General features: G+C 39.5%; 1 protein-coding gene across 5 annotated transcripts; it reads right to left on the reverse strand.

The window, feature by feature from the left end:
* Nucleotides 1–6039: 6039 nt before the first annotated feature.
* On the reverse strand, nt 6040–8193 carry LOC128737076 (pickpocket protein 28-like). 5 transcript variants are annotated; one of them, XM_053831631.1, is made up of 6 exons: nt 8013–8192; nt 7783–7933; nt 7473–7724; nt 6981–7416; nt 6395–6921; nt 6040–6331 (listed from the first exon to the last, which is right to left on the reverse strand). In XM_053831631.1, exons 2-6 carry the CDS (start codon nt 7929–7931, stop codon nt 6061–6063), a joined length of 1635 nt encoding a protein of 544 aa, XP_053687606.1. In that variant the 5' UTR covers nt 7932–7933; nt 8013–8192; the 3' UTR covers nt 6040–6060. The 5 variants fall into 5 exon arrangements, with proteins under 5 accessions (XP_053687606.1, XP_053687604.1, XP_053687607.1 ...); XM_053831629.1 differs by having other exon boundaries at nt 7783–7953; XM_053831632.1 differs by having other exon boundaries at nt 7783–7961.
* Between the last annotated feature and the right edge of the window lie 3186 nt (nt 8194–11379).

Consider the following 11379-nt stretch of genomic DNA (forward strand, 5'->3'; position numbering starts at 1 on the left):
CTACGTGTACCACGGCCAACAAACGTAGGTACCCACTGAAGGAACAATAATTTCACACTCCAACGCAAATGGAACGTTGTGGTATCTATCTTGCGTGCACCAAGTTCCAATCATAAAAACAAAACAGTTTTTACGCCAACTTTGTAGAGGAAACTGAAAGGTCTTTTTTTCTTTCTACAAACTTCAAGCATAAATAAAAGAAAAAGGAAAGTGATCTATCACATGTTCTGTACGACCGCCCTGTACAGTTCAGTGAGTCGCAAATTGCGCGACTAAAATGTTTACCTACGTAATTACTTATGCTGTGTTAATTGCGCTAGTCAGCTTCAACTTCGGTTATTTGACAAGTGATGAAACTCACAAAAAGGTTTTAACAGAGCGATTTGCATAAAATTCATTTTCGGTAGAGTGTATGGTAAGACTGTCCTTTTCAATAGACCGTTTAATATGGCCCACAGACTAGTTCTTTGTGTGGTGAGATAATAACCTAAAGTGACACAGTTCTCAAGCTTGTTGACTACCGCAGAAGTAACTACGTGATATGTACAGCATCGCCATTTGTCATCGTGCAGCACATGCTATGTCATAAAGGTAGTTTGTCAAACGGAACGCCGGGTTGACTTATGCTGAATTGGATTCAATGTGCTATTGTTAAGAATTCCATACGATTTTCAACTACCACAAGATAGTTAACTATCTTCAAGGCTACCGAATGTTAATGGCTTAGAACAAGGTTATCGCTGTGTTATCCAATTTATGCTCCCCAAATTACGGACCTGCGTAACAAATTTCCTTCAAAAGCAAAACTTTTCCTACTTTCGCCTTGAACATCGCAAAAACTTCAACCGCTGAAGCAATAAACGGAAAGCACGCCGTTTTTCATCGCCAGTTAACTCAATGAAAACGCTTTACACGTAAGGCATACAGACATCGAGATATCTTTTTTGAGCATTTGAATCACTAACATGGGGTCACAATATTGGCGAAAATAGTAGCTACCGCATGTCGTGTCAGTGTGACATTGTGCGGCAACAAAAGTAAAATCGATACAAACTAAATAAAATCTGGGGGAGACTAAACAAAACCAAAACACGCATAGCGCGGGAAAGTCAACAACAACAACAGCACCAGCAGCGTTGGATACGATGGCGATGGGAAATCGGGAGGTTGTGGTAGGTAGATAATTTATTCCGTTTTAAATTACAAGCCGATAACCTACCGTAACAAGATTTTGGAATGCGTCTCTTGCTCTGCACTTGAGGAAATTGAGCATATTGATTTTTTTGTTTATGATACAAAGAAGAGATAGAGGGCCTACCCAACAAACATTTTTGTTGAATAACGGCTCATCAAGCGCTTGTTACCCGGTAATCAGCTATACAACGGTTGAATAAGCTATTAATCAAAAAAAATGTTTGTTGGGTATTTTACTTAAATGGTGCTAATGGTAGTAAGATGAAAATGATTCACAATTTTGCATCTCATCATTACCAAAATTTAACACTTTTTAAAGAAAAATAACAACACAATCATAAACCATTTTTAGTTGTAATGTTTTTGACTTTGAATGTTTACACCAAAAGAATCACTCAACGAATACAGCGACTCTATTAAGCTATTATAGATGAGTTCCAACTTATATTTTCACTTAATACTGCATACCATCCTTTCGTTTAGTGTGAAAGCTTCTTCAATTATCATGCTATTGGAAATGAGCTTCGGTCTAGAGCTTTCGTACCGTTTTTAGTTAATGCCATGAAATACAGATGTCTACATGACGCATACGTAGCTTTTCTGAAAATAGTACGTTATACAGTGTACTGGCGTTTTAACGAGAAATAAGCCCTCAACTTGTATTAATGATTACCATGATTGCTTTGAGTGTGTAAATAAATAGGTTTTAATGGCTCTTTAGTTGCAATTTTTTAATTATACAGCATTACAGCATTCATTTGCTAGAATAAATGTTTGTTTGTCTTTGTTTTACATTATGGATAATTTTTCATATGAAACTTATTTCCATCGACAAAAATGTTCTTCTGACGAGAAAACTGGTTATGAAAATATACAATTCAAAACCACCTCAGCATAAAACAAAAAGTGTATTTCATAATGAGCGGTTCATAATAGCAGTAAGCGTTTCATAATAGCAACACAATATCTACATACTTAAAAAAAACACTGAATTCGGTAAAATTTTGCCGAGATTTGGACAGCCGAGCGTTCGGTGAAAATTTCGGTGGTGCATATCGACGTTTACGGATCTTTACTAACGTTTAGTATCATAAAAAATTTTACCAAACGCTCGGCTGTCCAAACCACGGCAAAATTTTACCGACTTCGGTGCTTTTTTCAAGTGTGTAAAACTCGCCTAAAAACCTGCGTAAATTAGCATTTCAGCGGCTTTTACTCATATTAGCCATTTCGTCTGAAAATCTAGTAGCGGGTGGAAACTAAAATGTTGGAATTTTTTCGAGGCCTCCATGAACAATAACAATAATAAACGAGCTCAGAGAGAAAATAGAGTGTGTTTGTGTCAACTATCTCTTTCCACTTTTTGCCAGAATTTTTTGTTTCGTTTATGCTTGCCAAGTTTTGCTCAAAATGGCGTCAGATAAAAAGCATTTCGCGTGCGCGTTGTACACTTCTACGCACTTGTACGCGATCGTGCAAAGATCACGGCAAAAAGTATGCTGTATAAAACATTTTCAAAATAAAAAATGTTGCGGCTTCTACTATTTATCATATCTTAAGATCCCCAACAACGACTCGTCAGCAAGATAACGGAAGCCCAGCCAAAATTATGGACGCAGAAGGACTTCGTGCTCTTCCTCGTATTTCCAACACAAGGTTTCCGTGAACTAACGGAATAGGGTAAAGTGGTGCGGAATGCACCGCTTAAGCAAAACATCATTTTGCAGAGCAACGGCGTGTTTGTTCCACGTTTTTCAACTTCTAGAAGACTTTGGGATCTTTTTTACACTTACTCCTGGTAAAATTTCCTAACAAAAACCAGTATTTTTTGTTATTTTTGACGATTTTTGGCAAGAGTCAAAATCATTATGTCTGGCAGAACGCCAAAGCCCGTGGACAAAACGCACCAAGTTTACCCAGCTAGGCGTTGAACGCAGCCAAAAAATTTACATTCAATCACGTGTTGTATAAACTCCTAAAACTAGGCCGCCGAAATGGCGGAAGCTTCGTTATAGCGTTTGTTACATACGCTTGTTTGCTGGGATACAATGGGTTCATATCTCAACATAATTGGCAATAAAATTTAATCATCTACTTTTCTCCAACTGATGTGTGATGAAATATTGCAAGTTAAACAATGTACAATTAGGTTTAAGGCAAATTCTAAGTCCTATACAATACATATATTTATTTTGTTCCCATCAGTATGTCTGCAAAACCTTGAAAAGAGTCGGAATAAAATCCCGATAGAAGATAAGAGCCCCGAAATACGCTGATGCTGTACATTGCCATTTCCGAGGGAGGTACACACTCAAAAAAATCGGCACGTCAAGTTTACATGAAAACACAGGTAATTCTCATCCATCACACTTTTTATGTAACATTCACGTGGTAACTCGCACTCATACTAACTAGTTTACGTGCGATCCCGGTAAATTTTATCAACTTTCCCATTAACTAGTACGTGAAGTTCATGTAAGTTGCTGTACAGAAGTTTACATGATTTTTCACGTGGATGCGACGTGTCAATTTTTTTGAGTGTACTATTCAAATAAAATGTTTGTTGGGAATAGCAATCTTTACGAAATCGTAACATTTATTGCCAAATATCCGTTAAAAACATGTGAAAAATGTCGATTTTTCAATTCGCAGTATTCAACAGTTGTGGTGGGTGTCAATTTAATTTTTGGTAAAGTAAACTCGATGGCGTCTAATTTCGTCTTCTGCGGTTAACCGACTAAGGATTTGCAATATAGGGTACGGGAGGGTATTTCCAGCCCATTAAGCGGTAGCCTGAGCAATATTCAGGAATTACGTTGAAACTATATTTATTCGAAACAAGATTTTTATACCAGTTGATAGAATATTATTTGCTGAATATCGGCGTGTATTTTGGTTTTAATGGAACGCTTCTGAATTTGAATTATAGTCGCGAGAAATGATGAAGTCGCTGCGGCTAAGCCCATTTTCTATAGTGGTGTCTGTGTTTTTTAAATCCGACCGGCCGAAATAGCCTGCACAGGGATTAAATGCTTTGCAAAAACAGATCAAAAGAGACCGATGGATAACGTGTCGGTATTGCCTACATTCCGGGCTCATTGAAGATAATTAGTTTTGCAGTGACATCAGCTTGCTGCTGGCGCTAGTGTATCATTGAATCGCTCATATGCATTAGCGCCAGTAGCAAGCGGTTGTCACTCAAATACTTGCTATGTCAACACGATAGAAGCCTTTTAGGCGTTTCAGGCCTCTCATAGTGGTAGTAGTGTAAATAACGCACCATATGCTGGAATTATAAACCAAATGCTGCTAATGGCTAGTGAATGAAAATTGATTTATATTTTCATATCAGAGGGGAATTTTTGTATTCTTCCGTGATAAAAAAAAGTAGAATTGTTCTGTGATAGCATGTTCACAGCTGTTTAGTTTCTAGAATGACTAAACGTGATCATAATTGTGTGTTTTCCAAACCTTTATCAAGAGCGGATACGCGTAAGCGATTGCTGCTGGTTTTTTCAGCCTGGTTACGTGCTAGTGGAAAAACAGTGGTTTTGATGTTTATTGAATAAAATTTAGCAAATTACTTGCATTTTTATGAAAATAGTTATAACACATGAGTGCTACATTCGTTTCAGTATTGTTATATAGCGGCAAAGTTTTTATTTAGGAAAGTGTCGCCAAAAAAGGTAATGTATGCCGAAATTAGTAGCGTGCTGGGAATATCCTCCCGTACCCTACTAGACAATAATACCTTTCAAACGAAAGTAATAGCGAACGAAATGGTTCAACCATCTCCGAGAAACAGGCGATAGAAAATAAGCTGCACAGACATACACACACACACACACACACACACACACACACACACACACACACACACACACACACACACACACACACACACACACACACACACACACACACACACACACACACACACACACACACACACACACACACACACACACACACACACACACACACACACACACACACACACACACACACACACACACACACACACACACACACACACACACACACACACACACACACACACACACACACACACACACACACACACACACACACACACACACACACACACACACACACACACACACACACACATTGCTCAGTTCGTCGAGCTCTATCGATTGTGATTGGGCCCTGCGGGCCTCGGATCAATTTCGTGTTTTTCGACCAATTTCTAAACCTTTGTTATATACTATAACAAATGTAAAAAAAACAAAGAGCAGTCATACAAAACTAATACCGTTGCAGAGGAATGTGTGATACGTATACGGAATGATAGAATCGAGAGAATAGTAACAACATTAGGTATTAGGCTCCCTGATATAACGGACGGTGGTAATTTAGTTTGTAAAACAGTCGAGTACCAATCAAAAAATCGTGGGCGCATACCCCACCTGGCATTGCACAACCCGATATATTTTTGGTCTGTATCGAAATTTTCCAGTACACTCAATTAATCATTCTTCGCATTACCCATTCTTCCTTTCACAAAAACCTATATTGTTACTTGGTATGTGTCCGGTCATGAAAGACACGCAACAGTTGCAATAATTTTTTTTCTTCTAAGAAACCATGTACTTTTATTATCAAACTAGCTTACCCGACAAACTTCGTATTGCCACAAATTAAACTGTGCTGTACATAGGAATCCGTATTCCAAATTCATTATTCCCAGTTTACAAAGCCTTACGTCTATATACCGTACTATACCTATAGCTATAATGGGGCCCCTGAGACAGATATAGAGATAAAACTGCACAGTAGGATTGGATCTTCAGAAAATTAAGAGTCAAACCGGGATAGGTTCAGTAATTCTAATGATTTATTATACTATCGCATTTCTTGCTCGTTGGAGCGTTTCTTTTGAAGACGGTTGCTCCGGCTGGCAGCTCTCCTCTTCTGAGAAATCTTCCACAAAGCGTACGGCCTGAGCGTACAGTAGTAGCACATTTCCACCAAACTCAGGATACTGACTCCCATAAAGAGTCCCAGCAACCCTCCGAGGCTGGCAATCATATCACTCAGACCGATTATTTCGTTTCGTTTGACCGAAATAAAGTTGGTTTGCTTGAAATAGATTATCATTTTAGATTGATGAACGCTGAAAGTGAATTCGAAACCAACGAGGAATTAATTTGTTTGCCATAGAACAAATCAAACTCACTTCTCTAGTACGGGAGACACTGCAACCAAACGATCATTCTGCCAATCCCAAGCGGCCTGTGAAACCTGCCAGTGATATTCGATGTTGTTGCACGTGGGCAAACAATTGCAAAATTGCTTCGGCAGATCGCTATCCTCAGCTTCTTCAGCCTTTGCTTGTAGTTTGTGCACCAAGGAAAGCGCCTTCCTACAGCAGGGACTATCACGGAGTGCGCAAATCGGTGCTCCCGGAGAGCGAGGCATCCAAAAGCGAACGCAACCGCACAGCTTTAGAGTGTAGTTGGTTAGACACTCTATTTCGCAATTTTTCTGGGTGTATATCTGGAAGAAACGTAAATGACGTTCTCTAGAGTTAAAACAATGCCTTTGTTCAGGGCGATATTGCTGCGCCCGCGGCCCGATTGACGTCACATGCGGGACTACCGTTACGATCAACTCTTTGTTCAGTGGGATTCGGAAAAATTGGTGCATCAACTGCGGGTGTTCGTTCGGCATGTGAAGAATTACTTTGAAACCCTGAAATGAATTCTAAAGAAAAAAATGCTGTTTTGTAACAAAGTATCAGATATTGTAAAACGTAATCTCACCCCACAAAAATAATCGACGTCGCTTTTGTTTACCAAAAGAGACACCGCCAAACTACCGAGATATCCTCCCGTAATTACTCTATGTGGAAAGGCATTGATGCCTACCCCTGTTTGATATCCGAAATCCAGATTCCAATGGGAAGCTCGTTTTTCCGAATTAAAAGCATAACTTGGATCCAACTCTTCGTTCCGCAACAAATCGTTATTCGCAATAGTATTAAAGCTGTAGCAAAACCCCTTTTCAGTGAGTGAAGTCTTGAACACATCCAAACACTCCACCGGATGTCCTTTCCAGAAGCACGATTGGAATATCTCGAAGGACGGAATAGCCATTTTTCTCAATAACTTTAACATATCGTTATCTTCAGTGGCTGTTTCGCTTCGATCGTAGAGATCATGTTCACATAGCTGAAGTAGTGCCAGTAGCTTACGAACCCTGCAGAAGATAATAGTTTTTGACCATTAACCAGCCAACATGTTATTGATACCAACCGTTCTCCATCCATGGATTCATTCAGTTTACCACTACGAACCAACTGAAATGTGTGACTCACATTCAGAACCGAAGCTTTGACCTTTGTTTCAGGACAGATAGTTACCGCAGGAAAAGGAACGGAATAAATCGAAGAGTGGTCTCGGTCGAAGCTCACTATAATAGGATTGTCGAGCCATTTTTCAACAATAGAATACATGTAGATAAGACAGAAGTACAGCGAGAGTACGAACAATAATATCCACCATATCCTGAAACGAAATCTAAATTAGCAGGGCTGTTGGAACTGCGAGTCTTAAGGGAGTTTACCTCTCAACCAGCAGTTTGTTTCGACCGATCAAATGACTAATTCCGTGAATTGGTGTTGTCTCGCAGAATTCCGCAGCAACTTGCTTGGTATGTTGGTAAAAGTATTGTTTACGTTGGGCAACTGGTTCCTTTCGAACATCGTTACTCATTTCTGTATAAGTGTAAGTAAAACTGGCACACTTTCTGGTGTAACAACAACAAAAACATTCTAATGAAAGTGAGGCACTCACGTGGTACAGCAGGTGTCAAACGATTGAAAAGGTAGTTCTGTTCCTTTGATCCAGCGATTAATTGCTGCTACTTCTATCAACTGCAAATGTGCTATTTAACTACTGCTGCTTTATTACTCCACAGTGGGCGTTAAATGGAGAAATAAGAATATAAATAAAAATAATAATCACTTAAGCTTCTTCGCCAGCTTTGTATTTCTTAATACAGCAGGCAAGCAATGAAGCTCAAATATAGAACTGCAGTTGAATACTGATTAGCTTACTCACGAGGTCTTTATTTGCGAGATTCCGAGCCGTGAAATCGAATGTTGATATACTTACAAGTAAGCGATAAGCGATCCGGATATAAATCGCCTTGGTAAAGTTAATAAAATTATATCTCAATATATTTGAAGCAATTGTTTCGCAGCTAGAAAATTATATGCCTAACTTTTTTTAAGAGCAGAAATGTTTGGATTGCTTGCCTGAAGTGCACACTGCGATACTGACTGGGGCATAAAACCTTACTTATCTGTAACGTTTATTGTAAAAAAAATTAATTCGTCATTGTATAATTTCTAACGTTCAGTTAGTAAATGGATGGCGAATGATACTTTTAAAATTTAAGGGACTGCAAGAAGATTAAGAATTATTTATTTGGCCGAACAGGCAATTTCTTCTGATTAAAACGTTAGGGCAAATGAATAGCATATTTGATATGATAGTGATTATGGAATGATCTACAGTAATTAGGATTTTACGTTGTATGGTGAAATGTGAACAACAATGCCTTGCCAAAAAAGGAACATTTGCAGCCTTCGGCGGGTTCGGTCGTTGGAGCATATGCTATCCCTTTGCTCGTTAGATTTTTTCTGTCATGATAGTTTGTGGCAATCCCAAACCCAATCCCAATTTGAATCCCAATCCTAATCCCAATCCCAATCCCAATCCCAATCCCAATCCCAATCCCAATCCTAATCCCAATCCCAATCCCAATCCCAATCCCAATCCCAATCCCAATCCCAATCCCAATCCCAATCCCAATCCCAATCCCAATCCCAATCCCAATCCCAATCCCAATCCCAATCCCAATCCCAATCCCAATCCCAATCCCAATCCCAATCCCAATCCCAATCCCAATCCCAATCCCAATCCCAATCCCAATCCCAATCCCAATCCCAATCCCAATCCCAATCCCAATCCCAATCCCAATCCCAATCCCAATCCCAATCCCAATCCCAATCCCAATCCCAATCCCAATCCCAATCCCAATCCCAATCCCAATCCCAATCCCAATCCCAATCCCAATCCCAATCCCAATCCCAATCCCAATCCCAATCCCAATCCCAATCCCAATCCCAATCCCAATCCCAATCCCAATCCCAATCCCAATCCCAATCCCAATCCCAATCCCAATCCCAATCCCAATCCCAATCCCAATCCCAATCCCAATCCCAATCCCAATCCCAATCCCAATCCCAATCCCAATCCCAATCCCAATCCCAATCCCAATCCCAATCCCAATCCCAATCCCAATCCCAATCCCAATCCCAATCCCAATCCCAATCCCAATCCCAATCCCAATCCCAATCCCAATCCCAATCCCAATCCCAATCCCAATCCCAATCCCAATCCCAATCCCAATCCCAATCCCAATCCCAATCCCAATCCCAATCCCAATCCCAATCCCAATCCCAATCCCAATCCCAATCCCAATCCCAATCCCAATCCCAATCCCAATCCCAATCCCAATCCCAATCCCAATCCCAATCCCAATCCCAATCCCAATCCCAATCCCAATCCCAATCCCAATCCCAATCCTAATCCCAATCCCAATCCCAATCCCAATCCCAATCCCAATCCCAGTCCCAATCCCAATCCAAATCCCAATCCAAATCCAAATCCAAATCCAAATCCTCAATCCCAATCCCATCGGTGTTCGTGCATTATTTGCCTTAACTGGTCTCGATCGACTGTATCGTATGCTGTTTTGGAATCTATGATAAAAATATGATACGTGACCACGTTGTACTCCAAACGTTTCTGCAAGATCTGTCAGGTGGTAAAAAATATGGTCGGTAGTTGCGCGAATCTCTATGAAGCCCGTCTGGTAATTGGTAATGGTAACCTTGAATGCGGCGTTTAACAGCGTTATACCGCGATAGTTGTAGCAATCGAACCGATCACCCTTGTTGTGGATTGGATAAACAACTCCTTCCATCCATTCTTCCGGAAACTTCTCCTCCTCATAAACCGTAGAAATAAGCCAGTGTTAAGCTGTTGCTAGTGTTTCTCGGCTATGTTTATAAAGCTCTGCCGGTAGACGGTCCTTTTCGGCGGCTTTATAAGTCTTCAGCAACTCGATTTTTTACTCCATTTGAAACCCCTGTTCTTCTCCTTTACAAAACCGAGCCATTTGTTAGTTGTTTAACGGCAAAGGGTCAAGCTGGTTTTTCACACAAAAAATGCTCCCGAACCTAATTAAATTATGCAATGATTCAAACAAAGTACTTGACCTGAGGAGCATTTTGGTAAATTTTCAGATCATTAAGGGGGCATAGTACTTTTTATACCATATTTTTTGCCTTATTTCAAATATTTTTTCTCGATAACGCGAAAAGCGAATCGATTCGGGTTTATTGCTTGCTAAACATTGCACTTTATACTAATATTTGCAGTTTTGTTTGCATATGTGAACCTCTTCCCCTCTCCCCTACGGCTCCTTGAACATGATCATTCGAAAAAAACAGGTTTTGCGGTACCATGGATTGGCGCTGGGGGGCTTATCCGAATTGAAAAATTCCAAAACGAAATGAAAGAATATTAAATTATCTCGTGTTTGACTCATCCTTTTTTTAAAATTCGAACGCATAACAAAATGGCGGACATTCAAACATACAAGTAAGGTTTTTAGCCGAAAAAATTGACTTTAAACATTTCTAAAAAATGCAAAAATTGTAATATCGAAAAAAGGATGGGTCAAACACTAGAAAATTTTGTTAGCTTTGAAACAAAAAAAGAATCATGAGAATTGCTTCAGCCGTTCTTGAGATATTTATGGTACCGACTTTCAAAACCTGGTTTCGAGAAAAACGATGTTGAAGTTTTTATTCGTTGTGTAATCGCTCCAGAAATGCGCGGTACAAATAGCTGTAACTTTGTCAATTTTCGGAATACATCGAAATGACTTGAAACACATATGGTCAAAATGTTAATCTTTCGAAATAATCAATAAACAAAATTTCGATTTTTTTTTAATTGAAAAAGTACTATGCCTCCTTAAATGTCATCTTGAATCAGTAATGGCTTCTAGAGTGCATTTGAATTCAAGTTATTATTTATTTTACAAAAAAAATCGTAAAATATATACCGTGAAAGCACCTAATTC

The sequence above is a fragment of the Sabethes cyaneus genome, chromosome 2, assembly GCF_943734655.1.
Source record: "Sabethes cyaneus chromosome 2, idSabCyanKW18_F2, whole genome shotgun sequence".
NCBI classification, from domain to species: Eukaryota; Metazoa; Arthropoda; class Insecta; order Diptera; family Culicidae; genus Sabethes; species Sabethes cyaneus.

Coding starts and splice junctions, on each gene's coding strand:
- LOC128737076 (XM_053831631.1), bottom strand. CDS start 7,931: ATGAGTAACGATGTTCGAAAGGAACCAGTTGCCCAACGTAAACAATAC. Junction 6,922..6,980: donor ACGTCGATTATTTTTGTGGG/GTGAGATTACGT, acceptor TTTTTTCTTTAG/AATTCATTTCAGGGTTTCAA. Junction 6,332..6,394: donor GTGTCTCCCGTACTAGAGAA/GTGAGTTTGATT, acceptor ATTCACTTTCAG/CGTTCATCAATCTAAAATGA.